Source organism: Bubalus kerabau, chromosome 12, assembly GCF_029407905.1.
Source record: "Bubalus kerabau isolate K-KA32 ecotype Philippines breed swamp buffalo chromosome 12, PCC_UOA_SB_1v2, whole genome shotgun sequence".
Classification (NCBI taxonomy): Eukaryota; Metazoa; Chordata; class Mammalia; order Artiodactyla; family Bovidae; genus Bubalus; species Bubalus kerabau.
Genome location: NC_073635.1, coordinates 14,120,577 through 14,142,513, shown reverse-complemented (window position 1 = coordinate 14,142,513; position 21,937 = coordinate 14,120,577). Strand labels below are relative to the sequence as shown.

The following is a 21,937-nucleotide window of genomic DNA, read 5'->3' as shown; positions in this document are numbered from 1 at the left end:
AGGGAAGTCCCCATTCTTCCTGTAGAATGGCTTCTGTATCCCCCGATTTTCTGTCTTCTCCCATCACCTCAACTTACCTGGAGTGTGGCTGGGGCTCCCCCGTGTTCCCCCTGCCCGAGCCTCTTCCCTCTCTCAGCCAGACCCACCCACGGCCCTCCCTTGGTCTTTGGAGCATGCCCTGACCCCAGCTTTCCCCCGCACACATCTTCAAAACCAGGAGGGCATGCATGCAGCATCTTCCTCCTCCTCACTGGCCCCAGCATCCTGCCTTTGAAACCCTTCCCTGTTGCATGGACCATGGTTACAACAAGTCACACTTGTCCAAAGGACAGGGAGTCACCACGTAATAGCAGCAGAGAGCCAGGCCCGTCCCCACTAACCCTGCTCCCAAGCCAGGCCCCTTCTGGCTTGGGCAGGGGGAACCCGGGACCACGACTCTCCTCCCTGCTCCCCTCTGCGTTCGCAGCTGCCCCCGAGCCACCACTCATCAGCCAGCCTGGAGCCCCTGCTGACTCCCCAGTGGGCCAGGACTGATGACAGAGGGGGCCCAGGACTCAACAGGCATTCTGCAATTTACAAGGGCCAGAGAGGGAACTCAGCACAGTGGTTAAGACCCTAGAGGGAGACAGCGCAGGGTCACATCCACAGTCTGCTCCTTACTGGTTCTGTGATCTCACGTAAGTCCGCAGCCGCTCCAGTCCTCGCTTGCCTCATCTGTAAAATGGCAGTGCAGCAGTGCTGATCTCCTAGGGCTCAGTCTTCCCGAGGAGGATTGCATGAGTTCGTGTGTGTAAAGTTCTTTGTTCAATTACTTATTTCTGTATTTGGCTGTGCTGGGTCTTAGTCGTGGCACACGGGATCTTCTGTCTTCACTGTGGATTGTGGGATCATTTTAGTTATAGCATGTGGGATCTAGTTCCCCGACCAGGGATTGAACCTGGGAGCGCAGAGTCTTAGCCACTGGGCCACCAGGGAAGTCCCCATAAGGTTCTTATAATACTGCCTACACAGAGTAAGCACTGTCTGTGTTTATTAAATAAATATCACCAAGGATGATCTAGAAAGAAAGCCACCGGGAGAAATGCTTTATCTCAGGTAACTAAACTACCCTGAGTTTTCTCTTTCTTAATCAGTCAGTTCAGTTCAGTCACAGTCATGTCTGACTCTTTGCAACCCCATGGACTGCAGCACGCCAGGTCTCCCTGTCCATCACCAACTCCCAGAGTCTACCCAAACTCATTGAGTCAGTGATGCCATCCAACCATCTCACCCTCTGTTGTCCCCTTCTCCTCCCTCCTTCAATCTTTCCCAGCCTCAGGGTCTTTTCAGAATGAGTCAGTTCTTCACATCAGGTGGGCAAAGTAGTGGAGTTTCGGCTGATTTCTTAATCGGTTCTCACCCGTTTTAATCTTTGCGATTGGAAATCTTAGAAAATCTTTTAGGTGTCTTAGGACATGATGCATGCCCTCTGGGTCTAAGTCCAGGCATTGAAACCCAATGAGGTGGAACATCCCAGCACAGAAAATGAGCTAGTGCTGTGATGAATCCCTGCCTCTTGGCTGAGGGCAGGAGCCACACGTCTGCTCTCAGACGGTCTCTCTGAGGCTCCCCTCTGCAGACCCTGGACATCAAAGGCTGCTGAGCAAAGGTGGGTGGGGGGCCCTGACCCTCAGGACTGGTGGTACCGAGCTTCAGCAACTGGTAAGATTAGTGGGGCCTTGGAACTTCTAAGCCACAGAAAATCCCTGCCATCATGTTTACTCTTGGGGGTTGATCCATTCTTACATTCCCTTGAACCTTAAGGAATCTTGAAGCTTACTCAGATACTCATTCTCGACAATCCTTTTCCCATCCATTTGCTTTTTAAATGTTTTTTTTTCTTCCCTCTTCCTTTTCTTTTCTCTCTAATTTTTATTGGCACTGAAATGCAGGGTAAGTATATATCGTCAGTGCCAAGCTGGCTGTCTTATTTGGATGGAAGTGCCAAGTCAGGGAAAAGAGCACATAGCAGAGATGAAATCTGGGGGCAAGAAGAGACTGTAGGGCTCATCCACTACCAAGTCCACCTTTAACAAAGAGAGATAATGAAATGAGGGCCCACAGCAAGTGAGTCGCGCTTAGGACCAGTCTTCTGTGTCTAAATCCACCATTTTCCCGCCGTTCTGTGTGTGAGTGCTCAGTCATGGCCAACTCTTTGCAACCCCGTGGATGTAGCCCGCTAGGCTCCTCTGCCCGTGGGATTTTCCAGGCAAGAACACTGGAGCGGGTTGCCATTTCAGCCTCCAGGGAATCTTCCCGACCCAGGGATGGAACCTCTGTCTCCTATGTGCCCAGCATTGGTGGGTGGATTCTTTTACCACTGCGCCACCTGGGAATATCCTTTCACTATTCCAGGCCGTTGTTTATGGGTCATCCTTCATTTATCAGCCTTCATTTATTGTCCTTCATTTATCAGGGGTACCTGCTGTATAACCATCTTAGTCACTGGCTCATAAAGAAAAGCAGGAGAAGAATCCATGCTTCAAAAAAAAAAAAGAATCCATTCTTCCTCCCCGACTGTGGTTCTAATCTTGTGTAAACTAGCTGAAGGCTACTAGAGACTGCCATGGCACTTGATGGATTGCTTTGGTATCTTGAAAAAGCGTTAAGTAAAGGCTGCTGAAGTAGCCGATCGGCATCTTGACGGTTGTCTGCAGGGCCCCTGGCTTCATGGCGTGTGATGTCTAGGATTAAGGCCTGGGCACAAACATGGAACAAAGGAGGCGGAGAAGGAACCAGAGTCTTACGGCGTGGTGTTGGCAGTGGGGAGGCGACACGGTGAATCTTGACCAAGCGAATCTTGACGACTCTCTCATTCACCTTGCTCTAGTAGCCCTTTGAGGGCCACAGGGTGGAGGTCTCCTTATCTCAGATGTGTGTGGCGGGGGCGGGGGGATGTCGTTTGGTGTGTTATTCAGTAATCAGCTACCGAGTGTGCTTACGTACAGCTCTGCAGAACGGCGTCTTTTTATTTCTTTCTAAATCAGAGGATAGCAGGATAGTAAGAGTGCCACGGAGCATTAGGAAAACGGACTATGCACAGTTCGAAGCCTGCTGCAGTTTGCCCCTTTTGCACACGTGCTTTTGTGTAACCGTAGCCAGGGTCTTACACAGAACTCTCCCGTAGGTGGAGTACCCCAAGTATGTATATGCGCCTGTTCTGTACCCAGTCGGTCCTGAGAATAATAAAAGGAAATAATGATCTTAATAACAGTGATGGCACAGTATTCCTAGAAGGTTATAGTCTTCAAAAGCACCATTTCACGGATGACATTTGGTCTTCATAGCACCTTGGAGGGATAGGCATACATTGTTCTCCATGGTTTATGTAAGACAGTTCAGAGACACCCTGCCTGAAGTTATCCAGTACGTAAATAATGGGGACAGAATCGGAACACAGGTCCCACCTGGCCAGGCTGCCTCACTTGCTGGGATATGTGAGTGCCCTGCAGGAGCTGGCAGTTTTGCAGAAGCAAACACAGGTGATCCTCAGTTTATGCCAGATGTGCAAGTGGGCAACTGCCACACTAAGTGACATAGGAAATGTGTTGAGATAAGGGAAGCTTACAAATAGCCTGGAATCAATGCTGCTAAGAGATATGGGATTTGTACTGTGTATAAAAATACATGTAGGAGGTGGTGAAGAAAAGAGGAGAGGGTTTTCTAAGAATGTATCTGGACCTACCATCTAAAGAAGAGAGGCTGTAAGGGGAGGACTGAATCCAAAATGCCAGGCTCAATCTGGCGTTTTTCCACGGGTTATCAGAAAGTATCCAAAGTGGTGGTGTTTTGTTTTGTTTTTTTAATTTTTGTTTTTATGTGGCTGCACTGGGTCTCAGTTCCAGCATGTGGGATCTAGGTCCCCGACCAGGGATAGAACCCAGCATTTGGAGCACAGAGTCTTAGCCACTGAGCTACCAGGGAAGTCCCCAAGCATCTGAGTTTTGAAGTGGAGACTGACAAGGTGAAACTGGCGTTTTTAGAAAACTGATCTGGTAATACCATATAAGGTCGACTTGAAGAGGGAGAAGCCAGACGCAGAGACAAAGCGGGAGGTCCCTGCTGTGGTCCAAGGAAGAAATGAATCGGACTGAGAGTGGAGCACTGGGAGTGGTGATGGGAGAGAAGCAGGAGAGAGATTTCACAGATCCTCGATGGGATCCTGATCTAGAAAGGTCTTTGGGGGCAGGAGAGGATGAACCAAAGGCCTGCAAGTGGAAGGATGCTGCTGCTACTAGTGAAAGAGAAAAGTTAGAAGAAAATGCAGCCCTGACAGGTGAGGTGAACTGGACATTTTAGAATGTAGGCATTATAGAATTTTAGAAGAAGCACCACATCAGGAGGGACCTGGATGCACACATTTTTAAAATAAGGACATTCCACTCATTCCAAAGGATGCAGTCTTTTATTTTTAATTAATTTTTTAATTAGAGGATAATTGCTCTACATTGCTGTATTGGTTTTTGCTATACAGAAAGGAGAATTAGCAATACGTATACATCTAGACTAGATACATATATCACCCCCCTCGGGAGCCTCCCTCCCTGCTTCCATCCCATCCCTCGAGGTCGTCACAGAGTGCCGGGCTGGGCTCCCTGTGTTACGGAGCAACTCCCCACTAGTTAGCTGCTCGACACGTGGTTGTGTATATTATACGTCAGTGCCTCTTTCTCAGTTAATCCTGCCCTCTTCCTCTGCTGTGTCCACAAGTCGTCCTCTGGGTCTGCATCTCCATTTCTTTTCTGTAAATAGGTTCGTCAGTACTGTTTTTCTAGATTCCATATACATGTGTTACTGTACAGTATTTGTTCTTCTCTTTCTGATTGACTTCACTCTGTGTAACAGGTTCTAGGTTCATCCACCTCACTACAACTGACTCACATTCTTTGCTCTTTATGTCTGAGTAATAGTCCATTGTGTATATGTACCACTACTTCCTTATCCATTCATCTGTCAGTGGGCACCTCGGTTGCTTCCATGTCCTGGCTATTGTAAATAGTACAGCAATGAACATCGGGATACATGTATCTTTTAGAATTGTGATTTTGTCAGGGTATATGCCCAGTAGTGGGTTTGCTGGGTCATAGGGTAGTTTTACTCCTAGATTGTTAAGGAATCTCCATACTGCTCTTCAGAGTGGCTGTGCCAATTTACAGTCCCAGCAACAGTGCAGTAAGGTTCCCTTTTCTCCACATCCTCTCTTGCATTTACTGTTTATAGTTTTGTTTTTTTTTTTGATGATGGCCATTCTGACTGGTGTGAGGTGAGAACACTGACTTTTATTCCAGACTAAATAATTAGAGAGGAACATCATAATGTAACTGAAGCGTACCTTGCTCTAATACATTGAATTATTTTATATTTTGTAGTTACTATTATCTGTTGAATTTACTTTGCTTTCATTTATTTAAAGAAATGTTATGTCTTATAAATTTTGAACTTTGTTTTCCTCCTAATGAACATATTTTGTCATATACTGTTACTTTCTTACCCTCTAAAGTCACAGTCTGCACATATTTTAAACTTTTTTGAACCCTTTTTGTACTGTTTTTTTTATTATTTGTTTTATTTGTTTTATTTTTTAACTTTACAATATTGTATTGGTTTTGCCATATATCAACATGAATCAGCCACAGGTATACACGTGTTCCCCATCCTGAACCCTCCTCCCTCGGCAAATACTTATTAAGGTATTACTTTAAATAATAAATAAATAAGTATTTAACTCCTATCCTGACCCCCACCCCCGACACACACTCCTCTGCAGAGTTTTAACAGATGGTTAAGTATAGACAGTATACCGGGGCTAAGAATTGCACCTTAAAGAATGCCTCTTTTTTTCTATTCTGAAATCATGTTGTTTTGCATAGAATATGCATTTACATTAATTTTTAAGACAATAATGGACTTTATAAAGAATAATAACATGTACACCCGTGGCGGATTCATGTTGATGTATGGCAAAACCAATAAAATATTGTAAAGTAATTAGCCTCTAATTAAAATAAATAAATTTACATTAAAAAAAGAATAATCAAAAATGTTTTAATAAAAACGAGGACATCCCTTTAAATGAAGCTTTAAATAGAAGTCCTATATTATAAAACAGAAGAAAGAAGTAACAGACTGGAAATTCTAGAGATCTGCTCCTAGTTAATTTTAGAGCTGATGGGGTTCCATGACGCATACATTCAGAGATGATGAACCCTCTCCAGCACCCTCATTTTTAGACTATTGATCCGAGGCTTGAAGATGTTGCTTTCCTTGCCCAAGGTCAACTCATTGTTCGTAGAAGAGCCAAGGCAAAACTTAAGCATGTAGCGTGCCTTCTGCCACCTCCTGACCAGCTCTCATTTTTGTGAATTTATTTATTTTTCTTTATTTATTTGGTTGCACTGGGTCTTTGTTGCTGCACTCAGGCTTTCTCTAGTTGCAGCAAGTAGGGGCTACTCCTCCTTGCAGGGCAGCGGCTTCCCACTGCAGTGGCTTCTCTTATTGTGGAGCATGGCCTCTAGGTGCACGGGCCTTATTAGTTGCTGCACGCGGGCTCAGCAGTTGCAGTGTGCGGCTCTCAGGGCACACAGGGTCAGCAGTTGAAGTGTGCAGCTCTCAGGGCATGCAGGGTCAGCAGTTGCAGCGTGCGGCTCTCAGGGCACGCAGGGTCAGCAGTTGCAGCATGCGGCTCTCAGGGCACATAGGGTCAGCAGTTGCAGCATGCGGCTCTCAGGGCACGCAGGGTCAGCAGTTGCAGCGTGCGGCTCTCAGGGCACGCGGGCTCAGCAGTTGCAGCGTGCGGCTCTCAGGGCACGAAGGGTCAGCAGTTGCAGCCTGCGGCTCTCAGGGCACTCGGGTTCAGCAGTTGTGGCAACAGGCTTAGTTGCTCCATGGCATGTGAAATGTTCCTGGACCCAGGATTGAATCCATGTCCCTGGCATTGGCAGGTGGATTCCTATCCACTGTGTCACCGGGGGAGCCCCCCACCTTTCATTTTGAATTTGAAATGGGAAGTGATAAAGCAAGCAAGCCCAGGGGTCAATTGATGATAAGGAACAGAAGGTAAAGCGTGAACTGTGATGATAGATGAACCCAGGAGAATGAAAGAACTCTGATCAAAGGAAATAGAGGAGAAAAAGTGGTGACTGAGCTTTGGCAAAAGTACCCCAGTTAAGAGTATAAGAAAGTTACCATTTTATCCATGTGTACTGGGCCAGCAGTATGTTAGTTGCTCAGTCGTGTCCGACTCTTTGTGACCCCATGGACTGTAGCCCACCAGGCTTCTCTATGCATGGAATTCTCCAGGAAAGAATACTGGACTGAGTTGCCATTCCCTTCTCCAGGGGATGTTCCCAATCCAGGGATTGAACCCAGTTCTCCCGCATTACAGACAGATTTTTTACCACCTGAGCCACCAGGGAAACCCTTGGGCCAACAGAGGGAATAAAAAAGCCAATGAAGATGAAATTAACAATTAGGAGGGAAAAGACCAGGACTTCTTATGTAACAGAAGCAAGTGAGGCAGAGGGTTTAAGAAGGGATGAGTGAGTGATGTCAAACATCACATGGTACACAGACTGAGAAAAATATAAGCAGTTCAAAGGATAGTTTCAGGGGGTGAGTAATGAGAAAGCTGAGGTTCCAGGTGGTGAGGCAGTAGCCACAGTGGGTATACACCATGTATCCGAGAAACTTTGTGGTGGAATTAGCATGAAAGTTAAGGAGGTCACAGGAATAATGAAAGGAGTAACACGAAGATTTTATAAGGCTGGAGAAGTCATGTACTTGGTTCTTAGGGGCTTGGTAGGTGGAGGAGAACAAAAACAAAACAACAAAGCACGAACCTAGCTCAGTAAATTATTGAAAAAGAGCTTCTCTAAATGGATAAATTACTTTGACCATCTCTTAAAGTAATTGACAAGGACTCTTAAAGGAGAAATGTCTGCCTTTGAGTAGCTAACCTTTCAGAAGTCTGAAAAAACCCTCCATGGCATCTGTAGTTTCCAGTTATTGAAAACCTCTTCTTCCAGGCCTTTCATGATTCCCTGTAAGTGTCACAGAAATTAGAGTTAAAAGGTAGACGGCGAAAAGATTTATTAGATAATCTGGCTCATTCTCCTGCCAAGTGCAGGATTGTTACTTATTGTGCATTTTCTAGTCTGGAGTGCTTTTCGACCATGTCAAGTGAATGGTGTTCTTGCCACTGCCCTTGGAATACTATTTCATAATCCTATTGATCTCATGGTGAAGAAACTCTTGATCCCCATCCTAATGTTTCCTTCCTAGTGTATACTTTGTACACTATTAGCAATTTGTCCTTGATAACCTCTCTTACTTCCTAACCCAATCTGCACTTACTGTATCCAGTTTTCAGTCTCTTAAGCACCTGGAACACCTTCACTAGTAGACATGTACTTCTTAAGGGCATATTACATCTATCAGGGCAAAGAATTTGTATGGGATAAAAGATACAAATTCTATTTTCCACTTCATGGCAAATAGGGAAACAATGGAAACAGTGAGAGACTATTTTCTTGGGCTCTAAAATCACTGCAGACAGTGACTGCAGCCATGGAATTGAAAGATACCTGCTCCTTGGAAGAAAAGCTATGACAAACCTAGACAGGGTATTAAAAAGCAGAGATGTTACTTTGCCAACAAAGGTCCATATGGTCAAAGCTATGGTTTTTCCAGTAGTCATGTATGAATGTGAGAGTTGGACCATATAGAAGACTGAGTGCTGAAGAATTAATGTTATTGAACTGTGATGTTGGAGAAGACCCTTGAGAGTCCCTTGGACTGCAAGGAGATCCAACCAGTCCGTCCTAAAGGAAATCAATCCTGAATATGCATTGGAGGGACTGATGCTGAGGCTGAAGCTCTAATACTTTGGCCACCTGGTGCAAAGAGCTGACTCATTGGAAAAGACCCTGATGCTGAAGAAGATTGAAGGCGGGAGGAGAAGGGGACGACAGACGCTGAGATGGTTGGATGGCATCACCAACTCAATGGGCATGAGTTTGAGCCAACTCCAGGAGATGGTGAAGGACAGGGAAGCCCAGTGTACTGCAGTCCACGTGGTCGCAAAGAGTCAGACAGGACTGAACGACTGAACAACAGTTTTATGCTTCTGATGGTGAAAGTTCCTTCTATATTCCATAGATTTGGGGGGGAAATTAACAGTTAATTTTTTTTTAAGAAATGGCCTAAGTCTTTCTAACCCGTGATCCAGTGTCGTAGTAAAAGATGTTCCCCAATTACTAAATAGATAAGTTGTAACATCCTAAGTAGAGAATATGAAACCCTTAAGGTCAGACTAGGATTTAGACTTAAAGCGTGGATTTTATACTAAGAGCAGAGCATAGGCTGCGATTTTCAGTCTGAAGAAATACTTACACAGAAGGGTGCTCCCAGGACTTCCAGTTTTCCAACCTCATGTATCCTACCCTAAAACAATCATCAAAGCAACAGTCACTGGTGAGGCACGTCTGAGTCCTTGTTGACTGAGCCACATTTATTGGAGGCTGCTCACAGTCCCTTTCTTTTATGACTTCAGCTTTGGACATGAGGATGGATGCCTTACAGCACTCTTGACTGGCCTTAGTCTGGCCCGCCCTTCCTCTTCTTGCTGGTTTCTGACCTGCTGCCTGCCCTCTGTGGTCCATATTCCCCCGAAAACCTGGATCCTCAGCTGTGTGATGCCCCAGGACACCACTCAGTTTTGGCAGCTAATGTGGGTCTCTTGTCTGCTAAACTCTGCTCGTGATCTCATTTGGCCCCCGTCATCATCCTGGCTATTAACAGAGCACCCCTTCTCAGAGATCCTGTTTCCACTCAGCCCTGAAGTTCATTATTTATGTTTTTCTTAAATAACACCGTCATCATCCTAGTTAATGTTGATCCATCCTCTTTCTTGATACATCTCTGTTGCTGCTGCTAAGTCGCTTCAGTCGTGTCCGACTCTGTGCGACCCCATAGACGGCAGCCCACCACGCTCCTCTGTCCCTGGGATTCTCCAGGCAAGAACACTGGAGTGGGTTGCCATTTCCTTCTCCAATGCATGAAAGTGAAAAGTGAAAGTGAAGTCGCTCAGTCGTGCCCAACTCTGTGCGACCCCACGGACTGCAGCCCACCAGGCTCCTCCGTCCATGGAATTTCCCAGGCAAGAGTACTGGAGTGGGGTGCCATTGCCTTCTCTACTAGCCCTTAAAACGCTTGCTTCATCACAGAAGGAACTGTCTGTGACTCTTCATCAAGTGTTCTCATCTCATCTACATAAACCTTTGGGTTTATTGTTTTCAAGTTCTGGATTGTGTTTCTGCTGGGACTGGTTTCCAAGATCCCTTCTGTGCAAGTATAAGAGCATCTTTCATTCTCATGACCTTTTATGTCTAACGGGCTCCAGACTTGCCCCGGATCATTCTTAATTTGAATGCCTTCAGGTCGCAGTGTGCTGTTTACAGACTCAACACGCTCCTAACAATTTCCTGTATTCTTTTATCTGGCCAGCTTTGTTAATATGTAAAAGTTAGCTAAATATCTGGAGTAAATAGCTAAATAGCTGGAGTAACCAGCTCCAATCCTGGGATCACTGGCCAAACCATCTAAGTTGTCCTCTGTCCCTGCCTCCCTACCCTCTGTCCTTCTGACAGAATCCATCCGCTAATGGAAACAGTGTCCTTAATTCTTTTTTTTTTTTAAGGTGACAGTTTTGTTTTTTTGTTTTGTTTTTTGCCGTGCTGTGTCTTCATTGCTCAATGGGCTTCCCTCCAGTTGTGCAGAGTGAGGGTTACTTTCTAGTCACCGTGAGCGGGCTTCTCATTGCAGTGACTTCTCTTGTTGTGGGGTGCAGGCTCAGCAGTCGCAGCTCCAGGCTTCTAGATCACAGGCTCAATAGTTGTGGCACACAAGCTTAATTGCTCCACAGCATGTGGATCCTCCCTGACCAGGGCTCGAACTCATGTCTCCTGCATTGGCAGGTGGAATTTTTTTTTTTACCACTGAGTCACCAGGGAAGCCCCTATCCTTAATTCTTTATCAGTGGGCTAGTCCTTCTTTGAGATGTATCTTTCAGTGAGAAATTGCCCTCCAACAAGACTCAACTACACTAATGATTCTGCCATCGCATATATACAGGTCTCTGATCATTAAACTTGATTTTCTATTAAATTATTCCCATTATGAGTCCTGATATCAAGTCTGGGACAATATGAGTTAAATCTTTTTCTCTTTTTCAATTAAAAAGACCATATAAAAAACTAAAAATAGTCCAGCCTCCCATACCAACTTGTTGTACAATTCTTCATTTTTAGTTTTCAAAGAAAAGAATTTCCCAACCTTTGCTTTATCTTCCTTTTGCAGTTGTGTATAAGGATATACTTATTCCACTTAAACACTCCTACCAGTTCTTTCTGACCTTCCCAGCAGGCCTGTGTCCTCATACACTGACACAGATTACTCACATAATATTGTAAATTATTCTGTATATGCCTTTCAGGAAAATTTTCATACTTCAAAACTTCTTAAAGTTAGCTATGGTCAAATTTTTTTTTTTTTTTTTTTTTTTTTTTTTTTGCTAACAGAGTTTTATCAAAACGTGGACAAAAGTAACACAATTTGTACAAAATGTGCCACTTTTTCAGTTATTTAGTACTTAGTTCACTAGAAGCAGTAGCTGGGAACCTAGGTTTTAGAATTACTTTTCTACTCTTGGGTAAATAGGTCAGCCAGTTATAAAAGTTGATCTTCGGCTATAAATAGAAGCAGTGACCTCTCTTATAGACTTTAAAAGACCTCGTTGCTTTTGTCAGAATGCACAAAAAACCTACATGATTTTGTTTTTTGACTTTATAGGAAATCAACGTATTGACAGTCGCATTGGTCAACCAAGACCGAGAGAACAACACTGAGAAAAGAAGCCAAGGCTTAAAATCAGAGAAAGAAGCTCTGCTGATTGGTAAGGAAATTCTGTTTTCCTCATCTGTTCTCTCATTAGTAATAATTCACTTAAACAGTATTTTTAAGTTATTCACCTCCAACATGTTGATGATTTAAAAGCTTTGTCTTCTGGTCAAAGATAGGATTAACTTCATCAAGATTGTATTACACACATTACAAATCAGGGGCAGACCAGCCAGTTGGGACTTTGCTCTTGGGCTTCCCTTGTGGCTCAGCTGGTAAAGAATCTGTCTGCAGTGCGGGAGACCTGGGTTCCATCCCTGAGTTCCATCCCTGGTTTGGGAAGATCCCCTGGAGAAAGGAAAGGCTACCCACTCCAGTGTTCTGGCCTGGAGAATTCCATGGAATATATAGTCCATGAGGTCACAAAGAGTCGGACATGACTGAGCAACTTTCACTTTCACTTTCCAAGCATGTATAGTAGTTGGTTATCCAACATAAAACTGAATACAAGAAAAACAGATTAACTTGCAGGTCACATGTTACAAATCTTGATTTCAAGATGCAGCCACAACTGGAGGCCAGGTTGGATTCAGTCCAAAGGGGATCTTCTACCCGAAACCAGATCCCCAGACTCAGGAGCAGCCATGCCCTGAGGTCAGCTCCAAGGCCAGACCTGCAGCACTAACGATACAGGGGCATCTAGACCACAGAGCTGGGCTAGTCTAGGACAGCTGACCAGGATTCCCTGCCCAAGTCTGGGTTCATTTATCCAAGGTAAATGAAACAAGATGCTCACTAAAGAAGAGAAAGAAGGAAGAAAGTTGGTGTTTGCCTAAAACATATTCAGCTGCCCCACAAAATGTATCAAGGTTGGCTTTTTCTTTGCCAGGTCCAGAGAAAGCTCTAAATGTTCTTTTTAAAATTATTTTTATTGAAATACAGCTGAATTACAATGTTGTGTTAATTACCAGTCTACAGCTAAGTGGCCCAGTTATACATACACACACACACACACACACACATATACATACACACACACACACATATACATACACACACACACACACACACACACACGTACACATATTCTTTTTTGTTTAATTTTTAAAATTACTTAAGTATGATAACACATTTACAGGAGACTTGGAAAATACAGAACAAAGTTACATATAGTTCATGATACATTACAATTATTTTTTAAGTAGATAAATGAAGATTTTTAGTTGGAGTTTCACTATCAAACTCTCAAAAATTAATAGAGCGGATAGACAGAGAAGTAGAAGGATACATATGTATCCATTCTTTTTCGTACTCTTCTGCTGTGGTTTAGTACAGGACATTGAGTATAGCTCCCTGTCCTCGACAGTAGGACCTTGTTGCCTGTCCATTCTGTATCTATGCATCTGCTAAACCCAAACCCCCAATCCATCAGCATATACAAAGGTAGTACTCAGTCTCACAAGGAAGTGTTCCTGATGGTGATGTGTTGGTAGTACTCCTGGGACCCCACCTTGGAAGCCCGTATATTTCAGGCTGTTCCTAAAGTCCTCAAATCCAGAGGAGGCGAAGCCAGCAGCCTCACTCCCCGATGCACAGCACCAACTCAGCCACACCTCGGCACTGAGCCCGATGTCAGGTCCCAAGGTTAGCTGGGCTCCCCCTCGGCGTGCTTAAGAGTGAGGAATGAGGCTGTGGTCCACGTGAGACAAACTGTTCTTCCGTAGTTTGTTATCTGGCAGGAGTAGCACGTGGCTGCATTTTCTAAATACTGCAGGCACTCACCTCAGAACGACAGGTACCTCAGGTCCTGGAGAATCTGGCACAGGAGGAATTAAACTCAAAAGACAGTCCAGACTTCATCCATCACATATAGATTTTTCAACTACAGGGTTATTGAATATGACATCAACTTAGAGATACTCCAAGGAAAACCAATTATTTTTTTTTCTGTGATGATACACAGCCGTGCATGAGTTTCATAAGACATGCTGATGTGTTGTTGGTTCCAGGAGCCCAAAATGAACCCATATGTAGTTGGCAACTGGATTTTTCTTTTACGGGAAAATATGTCAGACTCTTGACAACAGTTTCTCTTTTGCTCAGTGTGACAAAGTTGTGATTTCTCCCGCAGTGCTTTTAGGGTATGACTGGAGTACATAATTAATGATCAACAGTAAACGCTCCCTCTTTAAGTCTGAGTAATGTAGGCCACTTGGCAGTTTTAAAAAAATGGGAACAGTGTCCATTTTCTTTACTTCTTTCCTGTCAGTATAGATTGCTGCTGCTTTTATGTTCTACTTGGAGAACACAGTTCATTTACAATATCAGCTACATAATTACTATATAGCAGCTGCTGCTGCTGCTGCTAAGTCGCTTCAGTCGTGTCCGACTCTGTGCGACCCCATGGACTGCAGCCCACCAGGCTCCTCCATCCATGGGATTTTCCAGGCAAGAATACTGGAGTGGGGTGCCATTGCCTTCTCCAACTATATAGCTAGCTAGCTAGATTTTATATATATATATATATATATATATATATACACACACACACACACACACACATACATACATACATATATATGCATATATATACATACACATACCCTGAAGTCGCTCAGTTATGTCCAACTCTTTGGGATCCCATGGACTGTAGCCTGCTAGGCTCCTCTATCCATGGAATTCTCCAGGCCAGAATACTGGAGTGGGTTGCCATTTCCTCCTTTCTGACCCAGGGATGGAACCCAGGTCTCCTGCATTGCAGGCAGATTCTTTAACATGTGAGCCACCCGGGAAGCCCCTATATATACACACACAGTATTTATTTTGCATATATAAATTTATTTTGCAGCATTTATATTACACATACACACACACACAGATCTTCCTCAGTTTATGATGGGGTTACATGCCAATAAACTCATCTTAAGTTGAAAATATCCAAGTCAAAAATGGATCTAATACACCTAACTTCCCTAGTGGCTCAAACACTAAAGAATCTGCCTGCAATGCAGGAGACCCAGGTTCCATCCCTGGGTCTGGAAGATGCCCTGGAGAAGGGAATGGCCACCATTGCAGTATTCTTGCCCAGAGAATTCCATGGACAGAGGAGCCGGGCAGTCAATGGAGTCTCAGAGAGTCAGATACAAACTGAGTGACTAATACTTTCACTTTTCTTTCACTCACCAAACGTCATAGCCTAGCCCAGCCTACCTCCGAACGCTTGCATGAGCTAACAGGCAACCATCTAACACAAGTCTACTTATAATAAAGTGCTGAATATCTCATGTAGCTTATTGACTACAGTACTGAAACTTTAAGACAGAGCTGGCTGTAGGGTCCAGAGTAGTTCTCAGCGTGTTGGCTGTTCCCCTCACGGTCGCGTGTTGGCTGTTCCCCTCACGGTCGCGTGGCTGACAGGGAGCCGCAGCTCGATACGGCTGTCCAGCGTCACGGGGGGTGTGGCTAGCCCAGGAAAAGCCAAAATTCAAACTACGGTTCTTACTAAATGCACACTGCTCTCACACTATCATAAAGTCGAGAAATCATTAAGTGGAACCACAGTAAGTTGGGGCCTGTCTATATAGACACACACACCACACAGCATTTTTTTCAGTCAGCCACCTCTAAAGGTTAGAAATGCTTTACACAATGGAGGTGAATGGGAGGACACGGGAGAACTCGACTGAGGTCTCTAATCTTAGGGAAAAAAAAACTTAAAAATGGGTAAATTCATGTCTGTTTAGAAGAATAAATTTTGTAAATCAGGATCTTCAATAAAAATTAGGTACAACCAACTCCAAATTTTCCAGAACTTTTCCTTCACTTTTGATCTTTCAAAGTGGTCTCTCATATTAGCATTTGCAGTTCAGGGCTGGGCAAAGAAAAAAAAAAAAAAAAAGGATGTGAAACTCATTTTGAATCAATATATGAGGCTGTTTAACGAGAAGTAAGATTCAAGATTTACAGTTTGATTAAATTTGGGAGTTTAATTTTCCCTTCATTTCTCCACTACCTCTCCACCTCAGTGTTTTATTTAACTTTATTTAATGGAAGTTTGATTACAGATGTGACTTCCTGCCCAAACCCTACCCAAAATACGTAGGTACTTACACCATTTTGTAGTCAGAGAGAGAGTAATCATCCAAAAGAATGGCCAAAAGTAGAGAGAAGTTCCTTTTTTCTTTTTTTTTTTTTATTTATTATATTTTTGGCCACACCATGTGGCATGTGGGATCTCAGTTCCCCAACCAGGGATTGAATTTCCACTCCCGTGTTAGAAGCGCAGAATCGTAACCACTGGACCACCAGGCAAGTTCCAGAGAAAGAGTTTCTAAGATTGGTGAAATGGATCTTGCAGTTGCCCCCTGAATTAAATGTGCCACTCTACTAGTTGAGTTTGGCCATTCATATTTTGTGGACACCCAAATGCTGGGGCCATAGAGAGCTCTCCTGCAGCTTCTGGAATCTGGATAAGGACTGTGATAGAGACGGAATGATAGACTGCGGGTTCAGAACTGCTTTGGAGCAAGCTAGAGAGAGGGGGGAGATTCTAGTTCTTTTCTGAAGAACACTTGTAAGCAGAATGATTTTGGGAGTCCCCTGGACTTGTGATACATCTGGAGGGGTCAGCAGTACTGTGGAATTTCCCTGGAATCTGCCCTTGGAATAACTAAACCCATATCCAGGATACAGTAGGCCTGCCCTAAGTCACTCTAAAAGGCTAGGAGCACAGCAGAAAATCTCCCTTGTATTAGAAATGCTTATTAACAAAACCTTCATCATATCTAGGTGCCTATAGTATATGCTGCATGCAAATATATTCAGTTAAAACCCTCTTGGGACACACAAATTTTATATAAAAATGCAAAGTGGAACAAGTCTTGATTGCCTGGAAGAGGGGAGTGAGAGATAAGCTACTCAAATGAATTTTATCTACAGAAAACTTAACACTGAGGCTGGCACTTCCTAAACAATGTGCAGTCCTAGTTTGTGACTTTAATTTGTGATGTGAATTTATCTGGGCCAAAATGTGTATTCTTTCTAGACATTCTCATGACCATTTTATAAAAGTGGTGTCTTTAAGGCATATAGATTATGTGTACATTAAAGAAGATCAGTGGGATTTCATCTGTAACACTACTTGGATCTTTGCAGATTTCCATCCTGAGTCCCTTGGGAGTTCCACCGTTCTGCCAAACTTTCTGCTTCACAATTAATGGGCATTGAGTGCTATGTTCCAACTCAACCAAAGAAGCTAGGCCCTTGGAAAGCACTTTAGTATTTTGATTGCTGGAATCAATCAATTCTTGTGAAGACAGGTTGGCATATAATTGAACCTAACAGAATTACATTTTTATGGAAGTTTGGGAGGGTAGCATTTTATATCTCAAAGCTATATAGTAACCACACATTAGGTCAGCTTGGCATTGCCCAGTGTCTATGCCAGAACTCCTGGTTTATTTCACATATGCCCTGCATGTTGGATTTGGCATGTGTTGAATTCATGTGGGAGAGCATGAGTCAATACTTTTGGTTTAGAACCAAAGCTTTGGAGCTAGGTTCAGTTGGAAACCTCTGGCTGTTGTTAGGAAGGAGAATGGATCAACATTTTTTATTGATAAGCAGATAGCTCTGAGGAGATGCTGACAGTCTAACTCTGCATCACTCCATCTTCTCCTGCTTAATTAATTCTAACACAATAGATTTCCATTCCCAGCAGCCTTGATCAGCACTCCAGCAGTGCTAGTCATCATTGTAAATCCCATCCAAATACAGCCCAAACCTTCTCAACAACTGTTTATGAAGTTGTTATTCAAAACTTACCCGTATCCCTGAGAACCATCCTCACATTCTTAATCATCAGGCAGGCTTCTTTACATATCACTGTGGCCTGTGGCCCCTCTGTGGGTCACGGCACACATATTATGTGTAACCAAGATGACTGTTCACATCAAGCCCCACCCCTCCTACCGTGACCACCGTATCCATCGCTCTCACTATGTAACCCACCTGCTCACAGCCAGTCTGCATCTGAATTGGAATGTTCCCCCTAACCCATGGGTATTAGAAAGCAGATGAAGGAACTGTAGATAAAAACACTTATAGAAGGTTGAGTGGCAACTTTTTGGTGTTTTCAGTGAAAAGAGTTAAGGCTTTATTTAGGCTGCACCTGAGAAAAGTAATCTAGGGAGTGTGTTCTTGTCTGAAAGCTACTGATCATAAAGAATGAGTCATCGACCTAAATCTTGTTTCCATAACACAAATGTCCACACCAACAAACCAACAAACTTTTGTCAAAAGCCTGCGTAAAAATTACTAGGCTTCATTGTGGAAAAGGGCTTCCCTGGTGGCTCAGACGGTAAAGAATCTGCCTGCAATGCAGGAGACCTGGGTTCGATCCCTGGGTTGGGAAGATCCCCTGGAAAAGGGAATGGCAACCCACTCCAGGATTCTTGCCTGAAAAATTCCATGGATAGGGAGCCTAGTGGGCTACAGTCCATGGGATGACGAAGAGTCACACACAACTGAGCAACTAACTCTTTGTACTGTGGAAAAGAATCATCTGAGCAGCCTGTTTAATCGGCAGAGTCTTTGTCCTCATGCACAGAGGTTCGGTTTATTGAGAGACTAACATCTGAGGTGATACTGAAGCAGGCACCTCTGGGTCTGTTTCAGGAACTAGGGGCCTACCATGTGCCAAGACGTGTGTTAGCTGATGGTGCTGATGAGACGAGCTCTCCCCTCGAGAACTTTATAGACTAACGAGAAAGAAAGTAGTCAATGACGATGAAAGTCAAATCAGAAACACAGCGAAGGAGCTGCTTCTGCTGCAGATGCCTTTTGGGATGAAAGGACAGTTCAGGGCGTCCTACAGGATGGACAGAGTTCCTCTGGATAGATGGGGAGTTTCCAAGGCCATTTCAGATACAAGGAGCAACTTACTGAAAGAGCCAAGTGCGGTCTCAGCAGTTTAGTTAAAAATAAGACAGACATATATACTATCGATGCTATATATAAAACAGATAACTAATGAGAATATATTGTACGGTGTGAAAAGTGTTAGTCGCTCAGTCGTGTCCAACTCTTTGTGACCCTGTGGACTGTAGCCCACCAGGCTTCTCTGTCCGTGGAATTCTTCGGGCAAGAATACTAGAGTGGGTTGCCATTCCCTTCTTCAGGGGATCTTCGCAACCCCAGGGATCAAACCCGGGTCTCCTGCATTGCAGGCAGATTCTTGACTGTCAGAGCCACGCCGCAATAATATTATATAGCATAAGAAAGTCTGCTTAATGCACTTTGGTGACCTGAATGGAAAGGAAGTCCAAAAAGGAGGGAATGTATGTATACATGGGGCTGATTCATTTTGCTGTACAGCAGAAACACAACATTGTAAAGCGACTATACTCCAATAAAAATTAATTTTAAAATTAAGAGAAAAAGACACAGTTTTACAAAGCTGTGCGAGATCCGGTATTTATAATCAACAAATAAGTGGGAAAACCTACTTTTTGGACAATTAAAGGTTTTTAAAATCCCAGGGCACTGAGAAACATTAGACCAAAGCACAGAAGTGTTTGATCAGCCTTCTGCCACCCACTCCCAGTCTTGCCTCTCTCCACTTCTCATAAATGCTCTGTCCTCTGCAGCCGCCCACAGGCAGCTGTCCCCAGCGGCTTAGGGGGAGACCCAGATTTCACATAACCCCTCCCTGCTGACTCTCCAGACTCCTGGTTAGGCCTCTACTGATTTCCAGCAAGATATGACTGCGTCTAAGGACAGCTATTCTTCTGCAGAGCTAAGCCTTCTAGAGACAGATCTAAAAGAATATTGCAGCAATTTACATCAAAGAGCGTCCTGCCTATGTTTTCCTCTAGTTTTATCATACCCAGTCTTAAATTTAGTCTTTAATCCGTCTTGAGTTTATTTTTGTGTATGATGTTGGAGAATGTTCTAATTTCACCCTTTTACATGTAGGTGTTCCAGTTTTCCCAGCGTCACTTGTTAAAGAGACTATCTTTATTCCATTGTATACTCCTGTCTCGCTTGTTGCAGATTAGTTGGCCATGAGTGTGTAGGTTTCTTTCTGGGCTTTCTATTCTGTCCCATTGATCTATATGTTTGTTTTGGTGCCAGTATCAGTACCATTTTAAAAAATAGGAGTCCATAAGAGAAAAGCTTCCCTGGTGGCTCAGATGGTAAAGCATTTGCCTGCAATGCAAGAGACCCAGGTTCAATCCCTGGGTCAGGAAGATCCCCTGGAGAAGGGAATGGCAACCCACTCCAGTATTCTTGCCTGGAAAATTCCATGTACAACGGAGCCTGATAGGCTACAGTCCTTGGGGTCGCAAAGAGTCGGACACGACTGAGCAACTTCACTTTCTTTCACTTTCTAAGAGAAAAAAAAATCCATGTACTACATTGAGGTATGTTCCCTCTGTACCCACTTTCTAGAGTTTTTATCATGAATGGATGTTGAATTTTATCAAAAGCTTTATCCTGCATCTATTGTAGTCTTTGTTAATGTGGTATATCACACTGATTGATTTTCAGATTCTGAAATCTTGTTGCATCCCTGGGATTAATCCCACTTGATCATGGTGTATGATATTTTTAATATATTGTTAGAGTTGGTTTGCTAGTATTTTGTTGAGAATTTTTATATCTATGCTCATGAGTGATATTGGCCTGTAGTTTTCTTATCTTGTAGTATCTTTGTCTGGTTCTGGTATCAGAGTGATTCTGACTTCATAGAATGAGTTTGGAAGTGTTAGGTCCTCTGCAGTTTCTTTTTAATAGTTTCAGAAGGCTAACTGTTAACTCTTCCCTAAATGGTAGAACTCACCTGTGAAGCCATCTGGCCTGGACTTTTGTTTGCTGGGAGTTTAATTCTAACTCAGTTACAGTACTGGTAATTGACCTGTTAACATTTTCTGTTTCTCCCTGGTTTGGTCTTGGGAGATTGTACTTTTAGTTCTAAGAATTTGTCCATTTCTTCTAGGTTTTCCATTTTATTGGTATATATAGCTGCTCATAGTAGTCTCTTAGGATCCTTGGTATTTATGTGGTGAAGGCTGTAACTTTTCCTCTCTCATATCTTATTTTATTGACTTGTACCCTCTTTTTTTCTTGCTGAGTCTGGCTCATGGTTTATCAGTTTTGTTTATCTTTTCAAAGAGCCAGCTTTTTGTTGTTGTTAAGTCTCTGTTTCATTTATTTCTGCTCTGATCTTTATGATTTTTCTCCTTCTACTAACTCTGGGTTTTGTTTATTATTCTTGCTCTAGTTGCTTTAGGTGTAAGTTTAGGTTATTTGAGATTTCTTTGTTTCCTGAAGTAAACCTGTATCACTATAAAATTCCCTCTTAGAACTGTCTGTGCTGCATCCCGTAGGTTTTGGAGCATCGTGTTTTCGTTTTCATTTGTCTCCAGGTATCTTTTTAAATTCATTCTGCGATTTCTTCAGTGATCCAGTGGTTGTTGCAAACGCTTCTAATTTGTCTGCCAGTTTCCTTTTGTCTGTATGCTGTGCAGCCGCTCGAATGAAATTTTTAAAACGTGATTCAGTTCACATCATGTCCCTGCTTAGAACCTTCCACTAGTTTCCTGCTGTATTTAGAGCTCAATCCAGCCTCCTAAAGCGGGGGCCCTGTGTGGTCTGGCCCCCCACCTACCTCTGAGTGCACGCTGTCGCTCCCCAGCCATGTGTGTTCCTGCCACCCCGTTCCCACCTCAGGCCCTTTGCACGTGCTGTTGCCGCTCCCCGAGCCATCGCCCCCGGCTCACTGTGGCTGACTCCTCAGCTGCCCTTGGGCAGCTCGCCTCCACTGGCCTCCTGCAAAGCAGCCTCCTCCGCACTTGGGGCCGCTCCCAGTGCTGTCCTGTCACCTGCTTTCTTTTCCGCACTGTGTTCACCATCTGAAAGCATCTCCTTTTGTTTTCTTCTAATTTTATTGTTGGCTGTGCTGGGTCTTTGTTGCTGCATATGGACCAGCTGCAGCGAGCGG

At 43.8% G+C, this 21,937-nt stretch overlaps 1 protein-coding gene and 1 non-coding gene across 4 annotated transcripts in view; both read left to right on the top strand.

The window, feature by feature from the left end:
* Window positions 1-21,937, top strand: part of ENOX1 (ecto-NOX disulfide-thiol exchanger 1) — a 340,778-nt gene that overhangs the window by 290,958 nt on the left and 27,883 nt on the right. For all 3 annotated transcript variants that reach the window (XM_055541998.1, XM_055542001.1, XM_055542000.1), the window contains exon 13: window positions 11,887-11,989. In XM_055541998.1, the coding sequence (XP_055397973.1) occupies window positions 11,887-11,989 (103 nt within the window). The remainder of the gene's footprint in view (window positions 1-11,886; window positions 11,990-21,937) is intronic.
* Window positions 20,112-20,184, top strand: TRNAC-GCA (transfer RNA cysteine (anticodon GCA)). The gene has a single exon. It is a non-coding gene; the product is annotated as a tRNA-Cys (tRNA).